This window comes from Nicotiana attenuata, chromosome 5 (genome assembly GCF_001879085.1).
Source record: "Nicotiana attenuata strain UT chromosome 5, NIATTr2, whole genome shotgun sequence".
NCBI classification, from domain to species: Eukaryota; Viridiplantae; Streptophyta; class Magnoliopsida; order Solanales; family Solanaceae; genus Nicotiana; species Nicotiana attenuata.
Genome location: NC_031993.1, coordinates 36,284,669 through 36,310,647, shown reverse-complemented (window position 1 = coordinate 36,310,647; position 25,979 = coordinate 36,284,669). Strand labels below are relative to the sequence as shown.

General features: G+C 35.0%; 1 protein-coding gene across 1 annotated transcript; it reads left to right on the top strand.

The window, feature by feature from the left end:
* LOC109225645 (5'-nucleotidase SurE-like) lies at positions 474-7,934 on the top strand. Its single transcript, XM_019390391.1, has 11 exons — positions 474-542; positions 652-851; positions 3,153-3,247; positions 3,397-3,461; positions 4,252-4,295; positions 4,655-4,732; positions 4,824-4,977; positions 6,051-6,233; positions 6,989-7,048; positions 7,137-7,251; positions 7,684-7,934. Exons 2-10 carry the CDS (start codon positions 715-717, stop codon positions 7,242-7,244), a joined length of 924 nt encoding a protein of 307 aa, XP_019245936.1. The 5' UTR covers positions 474-542; positions 652-714; the 3' UTR covers positions 7,245-7,251; positions 7,684-7,934.

Sequence of the window (25,979 nt, the reverse complement as noted above, 5' to 3'; positions counted from 1 at the left end):
TTGCAAATTTTTGGACATATCAAGTGTTGTGGTGATGAACACATTGTTATTCTCTTCAATATTTTGTCTTATTTAGGTCTATTTTTTATTGAGAAACTTTTGCTAATTTATTAATTATTATAGCTTATGATTATATGTTTATCATAAAATAAATTTTGTTTATCATAAAATAAATTATATCTATCATAAAAATTATCTTATCTAAACATAATTGTATTTAAAATAAAATGACAAATATAATATTTAGTATTTGAATCAATCTGGAATCTAAAATTTTGAAGAAATTACGCCAAGTGTAAACAGTTCTAAAGTTATTTAAGTTATTTTAATAGAAAAAGAGTTTATCAGTACTTTTTTATAAAATACCGTAGCATCAATTTTAGCGCTTGTATTCAAACACTCCTTATTTATTAAATCTGTTTCAGCACTTAAAATCACTTTTGAGCACCACCTCAGCATTCAGCCATTTTTTTTGATGAATCCAGTAAAGCGCCCAGTGAAGCATATAACAAGATAAAAAGCGACAAGATTGGGAATAATACGTAGGATATCCACCAACCTGTGGAGATTACTTTTCCACCTTTATTACTTGTCTAGATTTGCTTCTGCCTTTATATATACATTGAATGTTTTGATGGTTAGTTTTTTCAGTTCAATCCCAACTCAAAGAACAAAGCAACACAATTCCAAATTTCATTTACAAATTTGGCCACAATGGAGAATGGGAGTGAGCATAAACCTACTGTGATGGTCACAAATGACGACGGAATTGACGCACCCGGTTTGAGATCTCTCGTTCACGTTCTTGTCTCCTCCAATCTCTTCAATGTCCTTGTTTGTGCTCCCGATTCGTACGCTCTCTCTCTCTCTCTCTCTCATATTCTTTAATTTACAGTATTTCTTCTTGAATTTTAGCGAATTTGTACGTAAGATCAGCCACCTGTTGATAGTTTATGGAATATATTAATTGAAATTGGTCCCACTTCTGGAAATTTTATATTCTGGTTCCCCCCCCCTTTTTTTTTCTTAAACTTAGTTGTTTTGTTCTTTTTCCGGTCTATTTTAAGTACCGGTGTCCAATGTCGATAGTCCCAAGTTTTGCTTTTCTTTTCTTCCTCCTGGCCTTGATAAGTTGAATCAATGGTTAAAACTTTTATTTATTACTCGGGAAATCGAGGACAGTAATAGCAGTTTTGGTTGTTTGTTTGGTAAACTCGTGGATATCACCTACTGCTCCAGTCTTGATGTGTAAAGTTATCCAGCGGTGGGAGTCAACAGGTAGCACACACCCATGATTTAGTCGAGGTGCTTGCAAGCAAAGCTGGATTTTGCAAATGATTCTTATATTTTGTATTCTATTTAAGGGAGAACTGCAAATAGCAAGTGTTTGCAGAACTAGTGTTATATCTCAAAGTATGTGGAGAAAATTGGACCTATGTTTTTTCAATGTTCTGGCATTAGGAGATACGGGATCCATATACAGTTTCTTGTGCCTTGCCCTTTCAGTGCAGCATGCGTGATATGTAGAGGCCTTATCTATATGACCAACATATCAAGCAGCTTTGATAGGTTACGTAGCAAGAAACGTTTTAGGTGTGTTGGTCACATGTAGCTTTATCTATGTTCTATATGAATTCGTAAGCCACTGACAGTGAGGTTGTTCCACGGGAAAGAGCACTCCATTAAAGTCACCAAGAATGTAGAGGGCCAATAGTGATACGCGGTGGGGATTTGGAGGATAGACTTTACCATATCAAGGACAAAAAAATAAATAACAAGCCACCTCGTTGTTGCCATTTTCTGAAAACAATCATTCAAACTTCTACAACTTGTTATAGTTTCTACTGAAAACATTCTGATCCCACCTAAGTTGCTCAGATTCGGGTGTGGGTACCCGATGTGGGCACGGATCCCAGTTTCCAATGTCGGATTTGGAAAAATCTAAATTTTAAGATTTCAGGGGTGCGGATCCAGGTTATGGATACAAGTGCGGGGATTCGGCTAAGAAAATTCAAAATTATAAAAAATAGAGCTATAAAGATATTATAAATTTTAAGAGATATTCTGTGAAAACACTCCATCTATATCGCTGCTACTATCTACCAGAAGTTTGAACTTAGAACACGACCTTTTGAATTTTTTGTTTTTCTGAAACACAAAGCAGCAAATATGAGACAAAAGTACTACAATATTGAAGGTATGCCATTTCGCATGTCTTAAATCTGTTTTGTTTTTAATTTTGAAAAATCAAAATCTCAATTTTCCCTCAAATTTGTCGATAGACTCGGGTCAAAGTATCCAAAGTTAGTTGACCGAATCTGGGACATATCCCGCACCCATCCCGTGTTGGGACGGGTGCGGCACCAAAAATGAAGAGTCCGCACGACTTAGGATCCCACCCTATGTATCTGATTTGACATTTAGGTTACTTTGGTCGGGAAGATCCTAACCAACCGTTTCATCTGAGGGGTCATCTGCTGGTAGTTTGCCTTGTTAGTTTTCTGTGTTTCTAGAGTAAAAGGCTTGTTATGTTATACTTAAAGAAGCCACTTCTGAACCTAATGTATCGTATCTGGACGTCTAAAACATGTCTGCCAAAATTCTGCCCATGTGCCTACATAAAGTCTTGTCGTCGGCCAGTATGATCATCAACTAGAACACTATGTGACTGTTAACTATTAGATATTCACTAGAATCACTACCACAACTCCTGATATGAAGTACTCCCTCCGTTTCAAATTAGATGAGGTACTTTCCTTTTTAGTTTGTTCCAAAATAAATGACACATTTCTAAATTTGGAAATAATATTAAACTCTTCATTTTACTCAATTTACCCTTAATGAGAAGTTTTTATAACCACACAAATGCATAGCCCCACAAAGCTTTTACCCCTTAAGCTTTAAGACCACAAGTTTCAAAAGTTTTTTTTTTTTTCGTAAACTCCGTGTCGAGTCAAACAACCTCATCTAAATTGAAACGGAGGGAGTAGTGATTATAGATTGAAACTAAAGATCTGATATACATCAAAGTTCCAGGGTAGCTCATTCTCTGTTAACGTACTGCTCTTTGCTCCTTTCTATTCTCTCTTAATTTGTTAACGTCCGAATGGGTCTGTATGATATTTATTGTATTCTTATTCCCATCTTTCCAGTGAAAAGTCAGCTGTCAGTCATAGTGTCTCATGGCAACGTGCACTTTCCGTCAAGAAGGTGGAGATCAGTGGAGCGACAGCCTTTGCAGTTTCTGGTTAGTCAGGGTCTTAAAATATCAAAATTTCATAATCTGCAGTGTACTTTATTTTTTTCTGGTTTCGTGGCCCATGTTTGTATAATTATCTTAACTAAAGCCCTCCTCTTTATCTTAACTCTGTCTCTTTCTTGTTTTTCTTTCGGCAGGAACTCCAGCAGACTCCACTTCCATAGGGCTCTCCAAAACGCTCTTCCCCTCAGTACCTGATCTGGTAGCACTTAGCTTCAGTCATCACATATTATTGTTTAGAGGAAGTTTATATTTTAACGGAGGAAACTCATACATTTAACTGAAAATTTACTTTTTACACTCTATAAACAAATGTTAAAAGTTAATTTTGGCTCTCTTGTTTTCTCTTCCTTGTAATGGCAGCTGAAATCTTGCAAAGTCCATTATATCTGTTTTTGTTGGGATCTTTAGATTGAAGGATTTAACTTTTAATGCTAAAAAACTGGCTACTCGGGCTTTCTTTTCCTCATTTACTGTCCTAATTTCTCAAAATGATGAAACTTGATAAGTTGTGCTGCTTTCTAGCTAAAATCTTTAATTTTCCAGTTTATTATGGTTTAACTAGTGAGTTCTCCTTAGAGATTCAAGTACAATAAAGAAACAGAATTAAAAGTACAATAAAGGTTCAGCTTGAAAAGATCAAAGAAAACTACAAATTAAACACTGATGGATATGATATGTGTGAACTAGGTCCCTAGTGGGACGAGACTCCTTCAATCAATCAGGAGGAAGGGTCTAGTGGAAACATCAGTGGAAGATCAGAAGTTGTTTATGAGATTTTGTGCTCTTTTACTAAATGGACCTCTTTCTGGTACTTCTCAAGTTCTCATAGTTTTTTCCCCCATCATACTTCTCACTTCTCCTAGCTAACTAACTATTCATTTGCTGTTATGGTTTTCTGTCGGACCCCTTTTTTTTACTTAGTTGTGATAATAGCCTAATCTACCACATCAAATCACACCATGTGTACTCATGCCAATTTATGCTTGCAGGTTGTCAGCGGTATTAATATGGGTAGCAATTGCGGGTATCACATGTTAGTATATCTCTGCATTGAGCCTTTAGATTCTTCTGCATGAAGTGCTAAATAATTACCTCTTGGCCGGATATATTTTGATTCGGCTATTACTACTTTTCTAATACCATCTTGCTTTGAACCAAGTTTCATGTTTTTAATCGTGCACCACCCATGGATCCATGAAACCATATAATGATGTGGTGATGTGGGTTGAAAATGTTACACAAGACCTTCATTTGCCAATTCTTGGTTTCTAGCGGTCCAAATCCTAATTAAGTTTTCCTGGTGCTGCTACTGAAAAGTCAGCGGACTTGCCATTTTCTTATAGTAAAATGAGTAGATGCTAAACGTTAATGAATCTATTATTGGTAGAGCAGTGTTTACTCAGGGACAGTGGCTGGTGCACGAGAGGCTTTCTTCAATGGTGTTCCTTCTGTCTCACTGTCATATGAATGGTATAGTACATAACACTATCCTGTCCTCAGTTTAACTTGAAGGCAAGTTACTTTTCAGTTCTTACTCATCAATGTGATTTGAAAAATTCAGGGTTCGTGGAAAAAGCGAAGTTGATAATTTCATATTGGCTGCTGAAGCTTGCATGCCCATCATTACAGCTATATTGGCTGAGATCAAGAATAAGACTTACCGTCAGAATTGCTTTCTTAACATAGATGTCCCCGCAGATGTTACGAATCACAAGGTAAAACGAACAATAGCTTCTGTAACATTGCCATTAACAAAGAGTTTGAAAAGAAGAAATGGGAGATTATTTCAAAATATTGAAAAAGGTACAATGAGTATAAAAAAGATTTTTGTTTCATCTATTTTTTTGGTTAGCGAGAATATCCGTGTATATAGATGACTGGGATAGCTTGATAGATTTTAGATGTGTGCTGTGAAGCCATTTAAGTACTTTGTAAATATTTTTGAGACGGCCCTAGTGTGATATGAATGAATGAAAATTGATCTGAAAAAGGTCTGTAAATTGAAAATATTCAGAATGGCATTGCGCCTACCCAAAAGATTTTTGGAAGGTAGCATCTTATATTTCTTTCTTTTACTTCAATAAACATTTAATAAGCTTCAAACTTGGTTTGGTTTTGCATAAGCTTTTATAAAGCCACCTATAAGCTTAACCTAATCACCATCGTCTTTTTTATTTCTTGCATACATTTTCTTACCCTAGTTGATTTCGGAATACCCGAAATTGCTAACAAATGCAAATTTTTTCAAGGATTCTGTGTTACTGATTTGAAAATCTATCCTGTCTATCAAGTTTTTAATTGATTACCTTTAGAAAATGAAACAAAAAGAGAACTATAAATCTTGGTGGCTTGATTATTTTGAAACTGTTTACTATGTTCCTGATACTTGGTAAGTTGAATTCAAGTAGCTAATGATGCGAAAAATGTGTTCAAGGATGATGTTGTAATTGATTCAAACAAGTCCCTTGAAAACATAACAAGTTTACCTTTTCAAAAAAAAAAAAAAAAAAAAAAAAGAACCATATCAAGTATAAAAATGAGTACCTTTTAGAAAAATGAAAGAGAATATAAATTTTACCATGTTGGTTCTTTAGTAACTTTCTGCCTTGCTCCTGAAATTTGGTGAGGTTGAGGTTATTCTTATGGTTGATAGTGAAGGTTCTGTGAGGGAAATGTGCCACTCTGCCTGATATAGAAATTCTAAGATGATTGGAATTCATTTTGGCATTACTGTTACCAAAGTAGACATGCTATTGACTAGAAAAAGATACTGATTGGTTATTGATAGGGTTATCGCCTGACTAAGCAAGGCAAGAGTGTTTACAAAATGGGATGGAAGCAAGTTACTTCTGAAGCACAAGGAGGAAGAATGTTATCCACAATGACGATGGACTCATCAACAAGTACAGAAGTATGTGTGCAAGAGTGCGCTTCAAGCACGCAAGAAGAACACCTATTGTTTAAGAGAGAAGTATTATCCCTTTCTCTATCTAGCACTCATTTGCTAAAGTGTCTTTTACTCTAATCACAGAAATGTATTTCTTCCTCTGCTCCAATGTGTTACCTTTTCATAGCATTTTCCCGCCTGTGCAACGTGATACCCTTTTCTTGTCTCATTCACAATGTTGAATATCTTACCCTCATGTTATTTTTCAGCATGTTCTCATGCATTATCCTTTTTGAACTCCCCTTTTTTCTTTGGGAGGGGGGAGGGGGTTGAAAAAGTTTTCTTGGAGGTTTTCTTACCTGAATCATTGTAGATTATGACATGTGTCTTTTATCTCTCTTTCTGACAAGAGGTCAAGAATGAACAATCTTCCTGATGAACAAAAGGGGTTGCTAATATACCTAAAATATTTGTACAAGGAAAAGTTTTGATTTGAGAATAGTCATAGATTCCCATATATTCCTATAATTTCTGTTTCAGCTTTCCTTCCCATTCCACAGAGATAGCTGTCTCGAGGAGTTCGCTACTGTTGATTCTTCTTGTGGATTAACTATTGTAATGGTGCCTATTGTACAAGTGACAGGATGATTACATTATAGACCCTAAGATTGCAATTATCTACCCAAGTTCTTAAAATTTGTTTCTAACGGGTTCTTATTTTACTCAAGGACATAGCATTTGAGATGTTCTGGTTTCCTTCATCTAGCTTTATACAGGTTTTTTCCGGTAAAATGTCTTTCTACAGTTATTAAACGAATTGTACGTCTATCCTTTACCAGGTCAGGGGAGCACAAGTGGATGATGAGGCTGGTGATTACTCTTTTCTTCAACAAGGCTATGTATGTAGAACTCATTTATTTGATGGAACCTATTTGACGGCTCTTGCCAATGGCTCATCATTAACATGTTACTTACCCTTAACTACAGATTACTGTTACGCCCCTTGGTGCCTTATCTCCTGCTGCGATAGATGATGTAGAGTTCTTCAAAGGATGGCTGCCTGGTGTTTGTGATCATGTCTCTTCCTCTTCTTAATAGTGCTGTAAGTTCCTCATTTGCTAACTTCAATATATGTACCAACGTTCGGGTTCCAAATACTCCTGTTTGGATCATAAGTCCTACTTATATCAATCGTATCTTTTTCTCTGGTGACTTAAAAAATTCCACATTTGAGTATGATATGCGTGGAGCCTAAATGACTGAAATGTTTCCTGTTTGTTTCTGGAACCCTTTTTTTTAATCTCATTAGTAAATCCAGATTTACGCGTTCTGTCTGAAGCATTGATTAAAATGTCCAACTATAAGAAATTTCCTTGCTTCAGCTTCATTCCATATCAACTTCTTTTTTCCTTTGCATGACCTTTTGTGTTGCTGGTAGTCTAATTGAGAGCAGTTCTACTGGACACCTAGTAGAGATAACTGAGATATCTTGCATCATACTTCGATTCCTGATAATTTTGTTGTGTTCTTTCAGCAATAAGATGCTCTGCAATTCGATATCAAGGCAGTAGCAGTTAATCAATCCATACATCACAGAGGTTTTGCAAATGAATTTCATTCTTATCTCTATCATCCTCCCCCCTTCAAAGTTGATTCTTGATTTCTAGATGTCATATGTAAGATCAGGCATCTAAAAGTTACAAGTACTGCTAATTTAACACGACTATGTTTGTTTTTGCTTTATTTTTTCTTTTAAATATAATTAATGGTATCTTTTCCCTTGAAGGCTTATTTAGGCCATCTGACGATATGGCAGACTGAACTAACATACTTGCCTTCCCTCTCCACCCAGACCATGAAACCAACCAACCCAAAAAAGAAAAGAAAATCTTTTAGATAGTATATCAGCTATAGTTTGCTTGCCAACAATGGATGGCATTAATCTCTTAGTTCTATACTGTAATTTCATATAAAAGATGGATGAATCTTAAGGGGCCTTTCCAACGAAATGTTTAAGATTTCTATAACGTATCTTCGAGCCATGGACATATCATAATCGTGGGGTGCATTATACTTACCTAGGTCCCTTTAAAATACTGACACAAGGGTATTTTTGATATCTGATAAAAAGAATTTTTTATCTTTAATATTCTGTGTTTAATTAAGAAAGAATTACACAATAAATCACTCCATAAGCCGACGTTGCAATAATTTAGCCCAGTTACAAGTTTGCAAATGAGTAGCCAAATATAAATAAGCTCACAAGTGATTTTTTTTCATTTTTTTTTATTCTCCTGATATTCAGGGGTTAAATATTCGTGAGTTCTTATTCTTCTTTTTTCTCAAGTTATACATACCTATCCCAGCTACAAAGACGCAGAAACAAACGCGAGAAATCTAAAATCTCATAATGCTAATCTTATTAAATTTCAAATATGTTTTTGTGAGAAACTTGGAGTGGGTATTGTTTGAACTTATTAGAAATAGTCTAAATAGGTTATATACAAAGTTTGAAATCGTACAAGAATTACAAGTGAAAATCGTACAAGAAGTTCATCGGAGATGCTTACACTTTTATACAAAGAGACACATTATGATATAGTTGTATAAAAGTGTATAAAGATGTGAAAATGTTCGTGATACACTATGTATATAGGTGTATAAGAAGATGAAGTGGTGTTTATACACAATTGTACACTATTTATACAATATTATGCAAATGAATCCTAGCAATGATGCTTCACGGGTTCTTCTTCTTCCTTGGGCATCTTCTGAAATTTAATTCAAGTGTAGCCTAAATCTTCTACAAATCACTTCAAATTTAACTTTTGAACTTCTCTTGATGATTCCAATTAATTGGGACAACACGAATCCAAACAACTAACAAGTTAGAAAACCCAATTTTTGAAATCGAAGCTCCGAACAACCTTTAATGGTGACTTCTTTTTTACAAGTTTTTAATCAGCCACTAGGATTAAAATTAAATGTGGAATGAGGATAAGACTGAGGCCATCGCAACACCTTTTTTCTAAGTGTACCTCTTTAATCATGACAATAAACACAGTTCTCTCCATTCCAATGGAGGAAGTGATCTTCATATGGCTCCAAAAACAATAATTCTTTTACGTATTATTCTTCATCCAAATAGTGGTTATCCTCTGAAAGAAGAGTTGTGGGAGAATAATAATGGTAAAGAAATTTTGGGGTGCAAAGTCGGAACACGGAAGAAGAAGAATGAAGAAAAGAAAAAAATAATTAAAAGGATGGGCTAATGAACCAAGGTAATGTTAAGGTTATGTACAACCTGGGCGATACCGGGTTAGGACTTCAAACATAGGCCATTTTCTGATATGATGTTGGCACAAGTGATAAGACGTGTAATTCTCCTTTTAATCAATGAGATTTTTACTTATTTATACTAATTTAGAAACGTATTTACCCTCACTATTGAGATTTTAACTTAATTACAAGTCCATATACAAATTACCAATTTTATACAAAATAATATATTTGACTCTAATCTTCCATACTTTCTCTCCCTCTTCCACCCCAAAACTAAATATAAAAAATTAACAGAAGAATGTTTGGCCTCTTTCTCCTCCCACTTCAGGCATACCACTACGAGAAGAAAGATATTTGGCATCAAGCAATTCTATTATGTTTTCTCCTTCTTTATATTTTCTATTCTTTTTTCATATGTTAAACAATGAACAAATTATCACTTTTGAACGAGGGAAGATTGTTAATTTCTTTTAGCCTTTTGGAATCAATAAACAAAATAGTATTAATCAGAAGCGAGTAGATTGAATTGGAAACTATGTTAATCCATTAGAAAGCTTAGAAGCTTTGAATTCGAAAATCGAAATTTGTAAAATTATTTTATGTTTGGCTTGGGTGTTGTTGCAAATTATTAGGAATATCCTTTGGAGTTTATATCTCAATTTTGAAATAATTTGGTGAAGATTCAAGGTGTTTTTGGTTGAAATTTCAGATTGAAACTCGAAAAAGAAGAGATAATATAAATTTTGTATGTCGAGTGTAGAAACGGTATACAAAATATCTACAACTTGCATAATTGTATTTAAGTTGTATATAAATTATATGTAAATTGTAATTTTTGACCGGATTCTGTACAAAAAATGTATATTTAAGTTGATATATTGTAGATTTTGACCAAATTTATACATATTTTATAAAAAAACTTTAGTTACTTTCTTAAATATGAAAACTTAAACAAAACCATATAAATAAATTTAAAATCCCGTATATATATACACGAAAAAGTCCCTTAATCAATTAATGCAATATAAAATGAAACGGCGGAAGTAGTTACTATTCTTAAACATGCGGCATGCTTTCGTTTAATCCTTTTTCAAGTACGGTTGCCTTGATCTTCAAATTTTTACACCAATTGGTGAATTGTCTCACCAAAAGTCTAATCCAACATTATTGAATTTTGCTCCTTTGAATATTTCGACTTTGCTTTTACAACGTTAACAGACCATATCAATTTCACCTTTCTTTTTTATTTTCCCTTTTTTGGAAGTTTCCTTCTTTAGTAATGCACGACAGTCGGATCAACGAAGTAATTATAGGAGTATTAAACCAAAGATTTCAAGAAACTGTGGAAGATTGGAGAGTGGTATTTTAATTGACCATAGATGTAATCATGTAACTTTAAGGATGTAATAATTAGATCTTACTTCTTTTTTCTTTCCTTGCAAAAGCAGAGGAGCAAATTCTACCCAAGTATTGAACTTCGATTATTTCGATTTTCTCTAATTAGCAGTTGCCAATTCCTACCACTACCAAAATTATTGAGTGAATTGGAGTTTTCGAACTGCCAACTTAAAGGGTTAGGGAGTTTCACTTTTCTCTTTTACTTTTGAATATTCTATGCTATTGGACTTATCTATTACCCACGAGTACCTTGCGATACTTAGGCCCCGTTTGGCCATGAGTTTTGCCAAAATAAATTTGAAATTTATTTTCAAAACTCATGTTTGGCCATAAATTTTGCCCATATTTTGGCCAAATCCCAAATCTCAAATCTGAGCTGATTTTGGGTCAAAATCCCAAAACTTGGGAATTATATACATGTTTTTCCAAAATAAAGTTGGAAAATATGTTTTGAAAACGTATGTCCAAACAAATTTTCATCTTCAAACCAAACTTCACCCAAAGCAGATTTTTTAAAATAAATTTGGGATCTATGGCCAAACGCTAGCTTAATTTAAGCAAGAAGTTAGTTTCAGATTCTCTTTAGCCAAGGGTCTTGCGGAAATAGTCTTTCTGTTTTTCCAAGGTAGGGGGATAAGGCTGCATACATCCTACCCTCCCCAAACCCCACTTGTGAAAATATATTGGATATTATTGTTGTTGTTGACATTGTTGTCGAAGTTTGTCTCAGACAATCATGATTAAACTATGAGAATGCAGGGGTAATTATTAAGGAGCAACTATGAAGATTGACGTACGGAAAGGAGGGAGAGTGATATTCAAAATTTGAAAAATTATTTGTTGTGTTTATCGATCTTAGGGTAGGTGGAAAATAAGGATAAATCCATCTATGGTACACTTGGTCCCGTGAAAATAAGACTTTCAGATGTGAACAAGAATGAATCAAGAACTATATATAAATCATAAAAACTCATGGAGTACTTCTATTACCTTGCATTTTGATAAATTGGTTTTGTCAGATTAAATTGACTTTGTCATTTCGAAATCGGGCAAGTTGGCTGCTCTCGCCGTCTTTATGCCGTCATCTTTTTGGAGATTGAAAAATGCAAAATAAAAATAAACTAAATAAATAAATATAAAAGGGGTACAGTACTTATAAAGGTACACGTGGAGAATGTTGGAGGCTTTTGTTGGGTTTTGGATGTATTTAATTAATATATATTAAATACTTAAAAGAAGGTGAATGGCAAATGGAGGGAAATGAAATTTTTGAGTGAAATTTTAAATTCCCCCCTTGGCAAATGGGCATTGTCCCATATTGGAAGAGGAAGAGTATTTTTATGGGTATATAAGCAATTGCTCTTCTTCTAGCTCTTAAAGAGTTGAGAAGAAGGTAAGCCTCGCACCGCGTCGTCGTCGCTCGCTCGGCTCGGCTTCGGCTTCGGTTTCGGTTGATTGATTAACTTTTTGGACCAAATTTATTTGTTAATAGTAAAATATTAACAAAAATGTTATTAAATATTTGTTTTAATAACAAAATATTAATATTAAATATTAATATTAAATCCAATCCGTTTTTCTGTTTTGTTAACAGAAAAGTAACTACCCTCTTCAATTTTCCCTCTTTATTTTTCCTCTTTATTGTTGAGTAAATGGCCATTTATGTAATGACATTTATGATGTGGGCGTTTTGCATAAGCAGCCATTCTGAAGAGTTGCACCTCTTCAGATTTCAGCCCAATTTTGGCTATAAATACAACACTATTCTGCTTAGAATTTCACTACGATTTTCTGAGTTTCTTCTCCTTCTTCTGCATACTTTTAGCATCAAACAAAGTAAAAAGTAAGTGTGATTTGCTACCGAACTTTGTGTTCGCTGAAACACTGGGGTTTGAAGTACCACTACACCAATGTGTAGTTCGTTCTATCCTGGGAGGAAATAATCCATAACCTTGGGTACTAGGAGGGGATTAAATTCCTTAAGGAAACACTGTGAATTCAATGGGCTCGAATTGGTTTTATGTCATTTCTATTTATGTTCATTTCTGTTTATATTAATTTATATTTCTAGAATTATTTTACAAATACAGTCTACTAACAAGCTTAAGGAATTTAATATATTTTCTGTATTTGTACTTACTGTTTCTGGAAGAGTAAAACCTTTGTGGTTTTGTACTCTATTAAAATCTACGTGATTTTAACGTTTGTGTCATTCTTTTACACAAATGACTAATGAGAATGAGAACCAAGCTGTTCCAATGGTGACTGCCAATGCCTCAACAAGTCGAACGACACCGGCAACATTGGCACCGACGGAGAAACCCGGAAAATTTTTCGGGATTGATTTCAAGCGCTGGAAGCAAAAGATGTTCTTCTATTTGACTACTCTAAGTCTCCAGAAGTTCATCAAGGAAGATGTTCCTGTGCTGTCCGATGAAACTCCAGAAACTGAACGCTTTCTCGTGATTGAGGCGTGGAAGCATTCAGACTTTTTGTGCAAGAATTATATTCTAAGCGGGCTGGAGGATGCTTTGTATAACGTCTACAGTGGCGTGGAAACGTCAAAGGAACTGTGGACTGCGCTTGAAAAGAAATACAAAACCGAAGATGCCGGGTTGAAAAAGTTTGTTGCTACAAAGTTTTTGGACTACAAAATGGTAGATAGCAAGTCTGTTATTACCCAAGTCCAAGAATTGCAAGTGATAATTCACGATCTCCTTGCTGAAGGTATAAATCAAATTAATATTGATATTGAAAGTAATAATCTTAGTATTTTTACTAATAGAAATTTCATTGAAGGTCTTGTCATTAATGAAGCATTTCAAGTAGCAGCAATGATTGAGAAGTTGCCTCCTTTGTGGAAGGACTTCAAAAACTACTTGAAATACAAACGTAAGGAGATGTCCCTTGAAGATCTCATTGTTCGGTTGAGAATCGAAGAGGACAACAAAGCTGTTGAAAAGAGAGGCCGTGGAAACTCAACAATAATGGGAGCAAATATTGTTGAAGAGAACAAAAAGAGGAAGAAGGCTTCTGGACCAAAATACAACCCAAGCAAGAAGCGGTTCAGTGGAAACTGCAACAACTGTGGAAAAACCGGACATAAATCTACGGAGTGTCGTGCTCCGAAGAAAGACAAGAAGAAGGGTCAAGCAAACATGGTTGAAAAGCATGATGATGTTGATGATTTATGTGCCATGCTTTCCGAATGCAACTTGGTGGGCAATCTTAAAGAGTGGTGGATTGATTCTGGAGTCACTCGCCATGTTTGTGCTGTTAGAGAAGCTTTTGCTTCTTATGCTCCTGTTGGACCCGATGAGACGATTTCTATGAGAAATGCTTCAAAGGCGAAGATTGAAGGATGTGGGAAAATATTTCTCAAAATGACTTCCGGCAAAGTGGTGACTTTGAACAACGTCCTTCATGTTCCCGAGATTAGGAAGAATTTAGTCTCTACTGGACTTCTTGTTAAAAATGGTTTTAAATGTGTTTTTGTTTCCGATAAGGTTGTAATAAGTAAGAATGAAATGTTTGTAGGAAAAGGTTACCTCACTGAGGGCCTTTTCAAGCTGAATGTAATGGTTGTTGAAAATAATAATAAAATTTCAGCTTCGTCTTACTTACTTGAGTCAAATGAATTATGGCATATACGTTTGGGTCATGTCAATTAAAAAACCTATCGGAAAATGATTAATTTGGAAGTATTGCCCAAGTTTGAATGTGACAAATCAAAATGTCAAGTATGTGTGGAATCTAAGTATGTTAAACATCCTTATAAGTCGGTTGAAAGGAATTCAAATCCTTTAGACTTAATTCACACAGATATTTGTGACATGAAGTCAATACCATCTCGCGGTGGAAAAAAGTATTTCATAACTTTTATTGACGATAGTACTCGATATTGCTATGTTTACTTACTTAATAGTAAAGATGAAGCAATAGACGCATTCAAGCAATACAAAAATGAAGTTGAAACGCAACTTAATAAGAAAATCAAAATGATAAGAAGTGATAGGGGTGGTGAATATGAATCTCCTTTTGAACAAATATGTTTAGAATATGGAATTATTCATCAAACAACGGCCCCTTACACGCCCCAATCCAATAGGATTGCAGAAAGAAAGAATCATTCATTAAAGGAGATGATGAACGCATTATTGATAAGTTCTGGTTTGCCACAGAACTTGTGGGGGGAAGCCGTTCTTACGGCTAGCCGAATACTAAATCGAGTACCCCATAGAAAAACAGAATCCATTCCATATGAAAAATGGAAAGGAAGGAAGCCCAACTTGAATTATTTTAAGGTGTGGGGGTGTTTGGCAAAAATGCAAGTTCCTAAACCCAAAAGGGTAAAAATAGGATGGAAAACCATTGATTGTGTTTTCATAGGATATGCGAATAATAGTAAAGCATATCGATTTCTGGTTCATAAATAAAAAAATCCCGACATTCATAATAATGCGGTTATAGAATCAGATAATGCTGAGTTCTTTGAAAATATATATATCCGTATAAAAAGGAATATGAGTCGATTGGTGAAGGATCTAAACGACCTCGGGAAGAAACAAAAGAAAGTACACTTAACCAGGAGGATCCAAGACGTAGTAAACGTCAAAGAACGTCTACTTCATTTGGACCAGATTTTGTGACTTTCTAATTGGAAAATGAGCCTCAAACATTTAAAGAAGCTATGTCTTCTTCGGAATCATTGTTTTGGAAAGAGGCAGTCAATAGTGAAATAGAATCCATACTGAACAACCATACATGGGAATTGGTTGATCTTCCTCTTAGAAATAAACCGTTGGGTTTTAAATGGATCTTTAAGAGGAAAATGAAAGATGATGGCACTATTGACAAATTTAAGGCAAGACTTGTGGTCAAAGGGTATAGACAACGAGAAGGTCTTGACTATTTCGATACATACTCTCCAGTTACAAGAACTACGTCCATACGAACGTTAGTAGCGTTAGCTGCAGTTTATGTTCTTGAAATTCATCAAATGGATGTTAAGACAACCTTCTTAAATGGAGAGTTGGATGAAGAAATTTTCATGGAACAACCTGAAGGGTTTGTGGTTCCAGGTAAAGAAAAGAAGGTATGTAGACTTGTTAAGTCCCTTTACGGACTAAAACAAGCACCCAAACAATGGCATGCGAAATTTGACCAAACAATGTTGTCAAATGGTTTTACAATAAATGAATGTGATAAATGTGTGTACATTAAAAATGTTCCAAATCACATAGTCATTGTTGCTTACATGTGGATGATATGCTGATAATGAGTAATGACATTGCCAACATAAATGCGACTAAGCGCATGCTAACTGGCAAGTTTGATATGAAAGACTTGGAGTTGCTGATTTAATTCTGGGAATCAAGATCCATAAGACTTCTTAGGGTCTGGCATTGTCACAATCTCATTATATTAAGACAGTACTTGAAAAATTCAAGCACTTGGGTTTTAAAGTTGCAAAGACTCCAATTGATGTGAATCTTGCATTAGCAAAGAACAAAGGCCAGAGCATATCACAATTGGATTATTCTCGTGTGTTGGGTTGCTTAATGTACATCATGAATTGTACACGACCAGATATAGCTTGTGCTATAAGTAAATTGAGTCGATGTACGAGCAATCCAGGTCAATCTCATTGGATGGCCATGAAACGAGTTTTGGGGTATTTAGTACATACCCAGGACTTTGCTTTGCACTACAGTAAATATCCTGCGGTCATTGAGGGATACTGTGATGCAAATTGGATCACCGGATCAACTGATTCCAAGTCCACAAGTGGATATGTATTCACTATTGGTGGAGGAGCGGTATCTTGGAAGTCGTCCAAACAAACTTGTATTGCCCGCTCTACAATGGAGGCTGAGTTCATAGCTTTAGATAAAGCCGGTGAAGAAGCTGAATGGCTCCGGAATTTCTTGGAAGATATTCCATTTTGGCCAAAACCGTTGGCACCAATATGCCTACATTGCGATAGTCAAGCGGTAATTGGAAGGCTGGCAGCGTTATGTATAACGGTAAATCTCGTCATATACGACGAAGACATAAAACTGTTAGGCAATTACTCTCTAGAGGAATTATCACGATTGATTATGTAAAGTCAAGTGATAATGTGTTAGATCCACTTACAAAAGGCCTAACTAGAGAGGTAGTTGAGAAATCATCAAGGGGAATGTGACTATGGCCGAGAACAAGTCATAGTGGCGGTAACTCTACCTAGAAGACTGGAGATCCCAAGATCTAGGTTCAAGGAGATCAAACAAAGTCATTAATGACGGTTCAACATTGTCAACTAAACTTTTGGTCCATTCTCGTGATGAGACAATGTTCAGTACCAAGGATAAATCATTAAGGCTTTTTAATGATTTTTAAATTTGATACGGGGGTATATCAAATAGTGTATCTATGGGATGACACGTTTAGGAATCACCTATGTAAGTGTGAAGTGTTAGCCACTTCAAGGAGAACTTTGGAAGGCCAGTTCTCTACGCACTTATGAAACCAGGCGGTGTTCATGGCTTAAACGAACACAACAATGAGAACCAAAGACGGTTAAGGGTTGGTTGTGTGACTTATGGTTGTCTAGGTATACACTAAAGTTCGACGGTTCAAAGATATCAAATCTACCGATTGATCGAGTATATCCGACATAAGTTCACTACGGAAAGTTCAAAGGGAAACCTACTTATCCAGATGCAATTAATCCTTACTTGCGAATCACACAGTTTTTCATGCATACTTCCGTGATATAGCCATTCCCCATTCATGTGGGGGATTGTTGGGTTTTGGATGTATTTAATTAATATATATTAAATAATTAAAAGAGGCTGAATGGTAAATGGAGGGAAATAAAATTTTTGAGTGAAATTTTAAGCCCCCCCGGCAAATGGGCATTGTCCCATATTGGAAGAGGAAGAGGTTTTTTATCGGTATATAAGCAATTGCTCTTCTTCTAGCTCTTAAAGAGTTGAGAAGAAGGCAAGCCTCGCGCCGTCGTCGCTCGCTCGACTCGGCTTCGGCTTCGGCTTCGGCTACGGCTACGGCTACGGCTACTGCTACGGCTTCGGCTTCGGCTTCGGATTCGGATTCGGATTTGGATTTGGTCAAATGATCGATTGATTGATTAACTTTTTGGACCAAATTTATTTGTTAATAGTAAAATATTAACAGAAATGTTATTAAATATTTGTTTTAATAATAGAATATTAATATTAAATTCAATCCGTTTTTCTGTTTTGGTAACAGAAAAGTAACTACCCTCTTCAATTTTCCCTCTTTATTGTTAATTAAATGGCCATTTATGTAATGACATTTATGCTGTGGGCGTTTTGCATAAACAGCCATTCTGAAGAGTTGCATCTCTTCATATTTCAGCCCAACTTTGGCTATAAATACAACACTATTCTGCTCAATTTCACTACGATTTTCTGAGTTTCTTCTCCTTCTTCTGCATACTTTTAGCATCAAACAAAGTAAAAAGTAAGTGTGATTTGCTACGGAACTTTGTGTTCGCTGAAACACTGGGGTTTGAAATACCACTACACCAGTGTGTAGTTCGTTCTATCCTGGGAGGAAATAATCCATAACCTTGGGTACTAGGAGGGGATTAAATTCCTTAAGGAAATACTGTGAATTCAGTGGGCTCGAATTGGTTTTATGTCATTTCTGTTTATGTTCATTTCTGTTTATATTAATTTATATTTCCAAAATTATTTTACAATAACAGTCTACTAACAGCTTTTACAAGGACGAAGTTGGAACATTGTTCAGAAAGGATTTACTAACCATTATTAGGACTAGTTTTGAGTTTTGACTTATATATGTGTTTACGTGATTATTTTAATTCTCTTTGGTTTATATGACATTTCTTTAGTATTTTTAAGGGTTTAATTGAATTTCCTTCGCGTTAAAAAATTATACTGCACAAATAGGATTAAAAAACTAATTTTTTTTGTTTATGTTTAAGCTATTGAATTTCTTGACATGAAAAAACATTCAAGTAAAATGGCAAAGGAAGTTTAAAAAATCTCAAATGTTTACATTTTTAAATCCCCTAGTATAAAAACTCGGCCTATTGCTATTTCTAAAAAAGGTAGTGATGCAGATCTAGCATCTCATGGAGATATGAATTTTTATTTGAAAAATCGAAGTGTGAGGAAAGCTGCTAATTAGGGAGACGTCCTCACCAACTTGACTGCACTTACTATAATTTATTAGTTATTCTCATTGAAGCCTGAGGGACTGTTATGTGTCCACATTGAAAGTCTCTGCTGCTACACAATGAGTTAATGTTGAACTTCCTTAAATGAACTACTCCGTAATTAAATCTCAGTTGCCAAAATTGATAATACAGAACTTCCTTAAATGAACCACACACTTAAAGAAAATGAAATAAAAAGCATATTGATGTAACATAAATTTCGATAGAATTGCAATTACAGGAATTGAATGCATGCTCAAGAAGAATAAAGGATCAGAATGAGTAACATTAAACGAATTTCACGTAAAATAAATAAATAAAAACTGTTACGAAACTTAGCTCAAAGTAATAATATAAAACAAGAAGATAGACAACAATGTAGAGAGAAAGAGAGGAGAGAATCTATTTCTTCCATGTATTCAAGTGTGTACAATGTGATGCCCAAACCCTCTATTTATAGGATGATATAGGTAATATAAAGGGACTCCATAAACATGGTATTAACTATTGAGAACATGGGGGAAGATCATGGAGGTGTGAGAGTTACATCCATAATGGTAAGAAGTAGTGGGGGTTATCTACATAATGGAGAAGAGTAGTGGGAGTTATATTTGATTAGTGGACATCCATATAAATATGTATTTCATAACACTCCCCCTTGGATGTCCATAGATAATGTGCCTCGTTAAAACCTTACTAAGAAAAAACCATGGAGGAAAAAATCTTAGTGAAGGAAAAAGAGTGCACATATCTTATAATACGCATTACTTGCTGCCTCATTAAAAACCTTGCCAGGAAAACCCAGTGGGATAAAACCTTAGCTAAAGGAAAAAGAGTACAGCGCGTATTTGCCTCCCCCTGATGAAAATATCACTTTATTTCTCGGAGACGCCGAATTCCAAGCTTGTATAACAACTTCTCTAATATTGAGATCGGCAATGCCTTCGTGAATTATTCCGCCAAATTATCACTTGAAGGAATTTCTTGAACATCTATTTCATCATTCTGTTGAAGATCGTATCTGATAAAGAACTTTGATGAAATATATGATTTATTCAGCCTCCTTCAATATTCTTCTTTCAATTGAGATAAGCAAACATCAGCTTCTTCATTATTATTGGAATCTTCTCTTCAAAGAAAAGTCACACATCTTGTGAAATGATAATATGACAATTCCTCACATACAAATAGATTGTTTGAAGAACGGACTTCAATAAATGCCTGCATTTGCATAAACAACAAAACCTTGACAATATTTGTTAGAATAAATAAATCTATATCAAGGATTCTTTTTGCAATATAATACTAATCATATTTCATTATCTCCATATAGCCTTTATACTCTCAGCCGTTGGGACTATTCGTCCAAACTTCATATTTTTCAGATGAAGTCAATTTTCATTGCATATTTTTCATTTGGCCAATCATTTACCTGTCCAAATTCCATGACAGATTTGAGCTCAAGATCCTTGTCAATATTAATAATATTGAGCGCTACATTATATTAACAACATCGTCGACGATCATTTTACATCGGTTCCATCATCACACAATAAAGACATAACTTATCGAGATCTCATTATTTTCAGGTACCTGAGCCTCTCCCATGAGGTCTTAGAAAGTGTTATGTCATGGTGCTCTTATAAAGCACTTGCCTCCTTATTGTGACCATCTTGAACATTTGCTCCTCTCCTTCTTCAAGGAGTTTTATCTTTGGAACCGATTAGTCTATTATGCTTCATGCGTGTCATAAACTCTGTCCATCATGGACTTTATTCTATTTTGGTGCATTAACAGCTGAAATATGACATTTAGCCTTGGGTCAGCAAATGCTCCTGACAATATTTTAGAAATGAATTATCACTTGAACTTCAAGTTCACATAAGTTCACATTTTCTTGTACGAGGATCTAGATGTATTCATAATAATTCATTCCACGTATCACTGTTTCAGCTGCCCATTTTCTTCACCTAATGTTAGGATCACCAACACATTTCTCAACCTTATTTGGGAACCCATCTTTGTGCATTGTGGTGTCACAATTAAATCATATAGCACATCTATATTTCAAGATGGAAATTATTTGGTTCCTGACCCTGAACCAATTGTGACGGGGAGAATTTATCATAACTTGGCTAGATGCGTACAAGTGCTGCTCTATATTAAATAATACATCTCATACCAAATTTTCTTTTGGTAATTTTGTCCCCATAACCAATGGTTTAGCTATAATTGGAGGCATACAATCTCTGCTAAACCAACTTGGATTTAAACCAGCATTATCAAGATAAATTTATATTCTGGACTCTGCTCTAATAATTTGAGCGATCAATCTTGCAAAATTCAAAAGTGCAAGTTGACAACAAACGCACATATGACCATACAATAGATGCATCTATTAAAATCATATAATAGTAAACGATCCACATGGCAGGTGATTGGGCCCATACATATATATCACCTTTTATTCGTTCCAGATATCAAGGGATTCAGTCCCAACCTTAACTGGTATATCATGAGAATAAGCAGCACAAGAGAATTCTTGAAGAATCTTCTATTTCTTCAATATATGCCAATGTGAATTCTCAATTAATTTTCGCATCAATAAATCGGGATGGCCAACCGGTCATGCCAGCTGATATTTATTTCAGTAAACATTAAATTTATTATGGCATGTGATTTCATATCATGCTTATACATATGTAATACAAATAGAAAAAAAATCGGGTAACCTTTCATATTTACCCGGTATGAATATAGTAATATCAAGATAATCGATCTTCCTTTCATTTATAGTCTCAATATGCCAACCACTTTGGCTAATACATTTGAAACTCAAAAAGTTTCTTTTGAGACTTACTACCACCAATGCCATGAATAATTTTATTTATTCGGGTAGTAACAAATTCGCTCTTCTGGAGCTCTCAATAATATTACACTACAAGATCTTTTATAACACCATCCAAGTGGTAAATTTTTCCTCCACAGAAAAAATTATCTTATCATAATAATTGTCATGGTCAAAATCATCATAAGCAAAATCTTTTCTTGCTTTAATTTTGCCTTTAATAACTTTTTATAAGGCATGGCAAAATATTTTCGGCTTACCACATGTACACGACCAATGACATATTCGTGTAACCACATAGTAATGTTCATGTTCTTTCTTTCTCTCAAACCTCCCGTAGAGGTGAATTGTAGTATTTATTCAACCATGCATAAATACATTCTTATGCATAATTTGTATCACATATATATTTTCACACTCACTTTAGGAATGAGTCTGCATTTACAATGCTTATCACAAGTCGCATTCTTTCAAAAAATGGACTATAATCGTCTGAACGTGCCTTATATTTACACACCAAATTGATACATATTTCCTTCACCTTTGAAGGATTATTTTGAGAACCCTTATTGTTCTCCTTTTTATAATTATCATAATGATGACTATTATTATTTTGGTCTTTGGCACGCCCACGTTCATTAGTCAACCACTTATCTTCATTTAGATTTATTATGCATCGCTATCACATTCACTTCAAGAATGGAGCAAATCAAGTAGGACAAGCTTCATGCATTTTCATGAAAAATACATTATTTTTCATTAGTCATCATTATATCATCAATATGGTGCATTGGGACTCAAACCCACTGCCTTACCTGTGTAAAGGTATGATATGCCATAATGCGTTGGGACTCAAACCCAATTCTTATTATCATGTTGCATCAGGACTCAAACCCGATGTCTTACTTTCGTGGTGCGTTGGGACTTGAACCCACCGTCTTATCCTTATATAATGTTTATCACAAATGGTCTGATTCACATCAGGGAATGGAATATAATTTTATGTAGCCACGTAGTAAAATCTATCATAAAAATAAGCAAAATAGAAATGATAAGAACTATTATCAATAAAAATATGATAAAGTACAAACTCGTGTGCTAGTATCCTACATATAAATATGTCAATAAGAGAATCACCATGTAGCATTATTACTATGTGATGTATTACTGCATACTAATGCATGATTAAATAAACTGCACACAAGAATTGGAACACATAACTAAATATACTTAACTTAAAAAAACAAATAATCTTAAGTAATAACTATTGCTAGCATATTCTATTTTAATACAGATGATGTCAAAATAGGCTAGTAAAATATAATGATATCACTTTGTCAATTATCAGCATAAAAATGTTGCACCTAATTAGATTAGGCCATCGATCTTAAAAGTCCTCGTTAATACACAACATGACTAGAATGCTTTTTAATGTTTCACAAAGATCTTTTAATATCATGGAAAATCAATGATAGCATGATGTTATAATTGTATAAGATCAATTTTAGAACTAGGAACAAAGTTAGTGGACATATACAGCCATACGAGCATGAAAACTTAAAATCAAAGCTTAGTTTTTTCTAAACAAAGCAACTACAAATCTTAAATTTTAACATAAGCTAAATACACAATTTATGGTATAATTTGAAAAATAATACTCCCTGGATAATACAGGCAAACTAAACATTATATGGCATTCGTAATAATGCCCATATTTCCATTGGTTCAACCAAATTGGTTCAAGGTTGTCAACCATTCATATCTTCTAGGTTGATTAAAGCTTCGTGCTGATAACGTGTTACGAAACTTAGCTCAAAGTAATAATATAAAACAAGAAGATAGACAACAATGTAGAGAGAAAGAGAGGAGAGAATCTATTTCTTCCATGTATTCAAGTGTGTACAATGTGATGCCCAAACCCTCTATTTATAGGATGATATAGGTAATACAAAGGGACTCCATAAACATGGTATTAACTATTGAGAACATGGGGGAAGATCATGGAGGTGTGGGAGTTACATCCATAATGGTAAGAAGTAGTGGGGGTTATCTACATAATGGAGAAGAGTAGTGAGAGTTATATTTGATTAGTGGACATCCATATAAATATGTATTTCATAACACATCATTTCTCTAAGATTAAATTTTTAGACGAGCCTGTTTATATAATTTAAAATGGTAACGAAGCTATACGTCGAGGGTTAATTTCGACATATATAATCCATCAAACAAAACATTGTCATGTGTTTTACCACGAATAGAAGTTATTAAGTTCACATGGTGTGAGGGAGCATGCCGCACACGACCTACTAATTACACCAAAACACACAATAAGCGTAGATGACAAAAAATTTACTAATAAAATTAAAGTAAGTAATATATTTTTCATTTACCATCTTCGTTGCCACATATTTGTCTTTCTTAGTTTATTTGAAAGACAAGTAAATTATCTAATAAACTAGGACTACATATAAGACATGTAATTAGTTGTTCATACTGTTTACTCTAAAATTCGAGTAACAATTAAACTTACATTGTGGTTTTAAGGATATGTGACTTATCCAATACCAGTCGATAAACAAGAAATTAAATATATAAATTAAAGAACAAAGTATATCAAACCAGTGTGTAAACTGAATCTCGACCTCGACCTGTGATAATCTCGAGGTATGATGATGACGATAAATGACAAACAACTCTGAAGAACAGTAAATGAAATAGCAAGAGAGTAATGCGCGTCTATTTTCTTATCAGTGAACAGTGTGTTACAAATGAATGGGATCCTATCACGACCCGGATTTCCACCCTCGGGAGCCGTGATGGTGTCTACTAATATGAGCTAGGCAAGCCAATTATTTGCACAATTTACCTTTTTACCCATTTTATAATCATTAACAATTGCGAAGTAATAACATTTAACCAGCGGAATTTAACATAAGCGGAAGAAAAAGCAATAAGCTATCAGAACATGAATCCAATACAACAGTTTGAATCTCGACTACCCAGAACTGGTGTCACAGTTTTACAGACGGCCTAAGACACTACAAATAAAGGTCTGAAAGAAATAAATACATCACTGTCTCTGGAAATGCATGAAAGAAACAGGAATAGTAGATGGAAGGAGACGCCAAGGCCTACGGACGCCTGCAGGACTACCTCGGGTCGCCTAATAAACAAGAATCAGCAATCTCACTGCGGTCCGAAGTCTACAACACTGGGTCTGCACAAAAGAGTGCAGAGTGTAGTATCAGCACAACCGACCCCATGTGCTGGTAAGTGCCTAGCCTAACCTCGGCGAAGTAGTGACGAGGCTAGGACCAGACTACCAAATAAACCTGTGCAGTTATATAATATACAGCGGAAAGTAAAGCAGGATAAGCAAGTAAAGGTTGGGGGGGGGGGGGAAGAAACATGCTGCGGGGGTATACCAGTATTAACAGTAAATCCAGAGTAACAGTCTAAGGGCAGCTTAGAATTCACAGCAAAACAAAAGAATCTAATATCCAAACTAAACACGCTTGTATCAATAATTGTCGTGGCGTGCAACCCGATCCCAATATATATAACAACACTGTTGCGGCGTGCAACCCGATCCATATCATTTATCATTGTTGCGGCGTGACACCCGATCCACATATAATATTGTTGCGGCGTGCAACCCGATCCACATATAATATTGTTGCGGCGTGCAACCCGATCCATGTCATTTATCATTGTTGCGGCGTGCAACCCGATCCACATATAATATTATTACGGCATGCAACCTGATCCACATATAATATTATTGCGGCGTGCAACCCGCTCGACATATAATATTATTGCGGCGTGCAACCCGATCCACATATAATATTCTTGCGGCGTGCAACCCGATCCACATATAATATTCACAATCATAACGAGAGTCCTGATAACTAGGGATTTTGACGCATTTTATACCCCTTTGTGCTTATGCTTTGATTATAAATTCATACAAAATAGTCCCAAAAGGCTCATCAGTTGTGCTTGATTGCAGGTTTGATCAACAAAGTGACAAGATGTCAAAGATCGGCTCAAAAGGAGTGAAACCTGCACAAGTACCAAAGACAAGACAAAA

Coding starts and splice junctions, on each gene's coding strand:
- LOC109225645 (XM_019390391.1), top strand. CDS start 715: ATGGAGAATGGGAGTGAGCATAAACCTACTGTGATGGTCACAAATGAC. Junction 4,978..6,050: donor CAGATGTTACGAATCACAAG/GTAAAACGAACA, acceptor GGTTATTGATAG/GGTTATCGCCTGACTAAGCA. Junction 7,049..7,136: donor CTTTTCTTCAACAAGGCTAT/GTATGTAGAACT, acceptor CCTTAACTACAG/ATTACTGTTACGCCCCTTGG.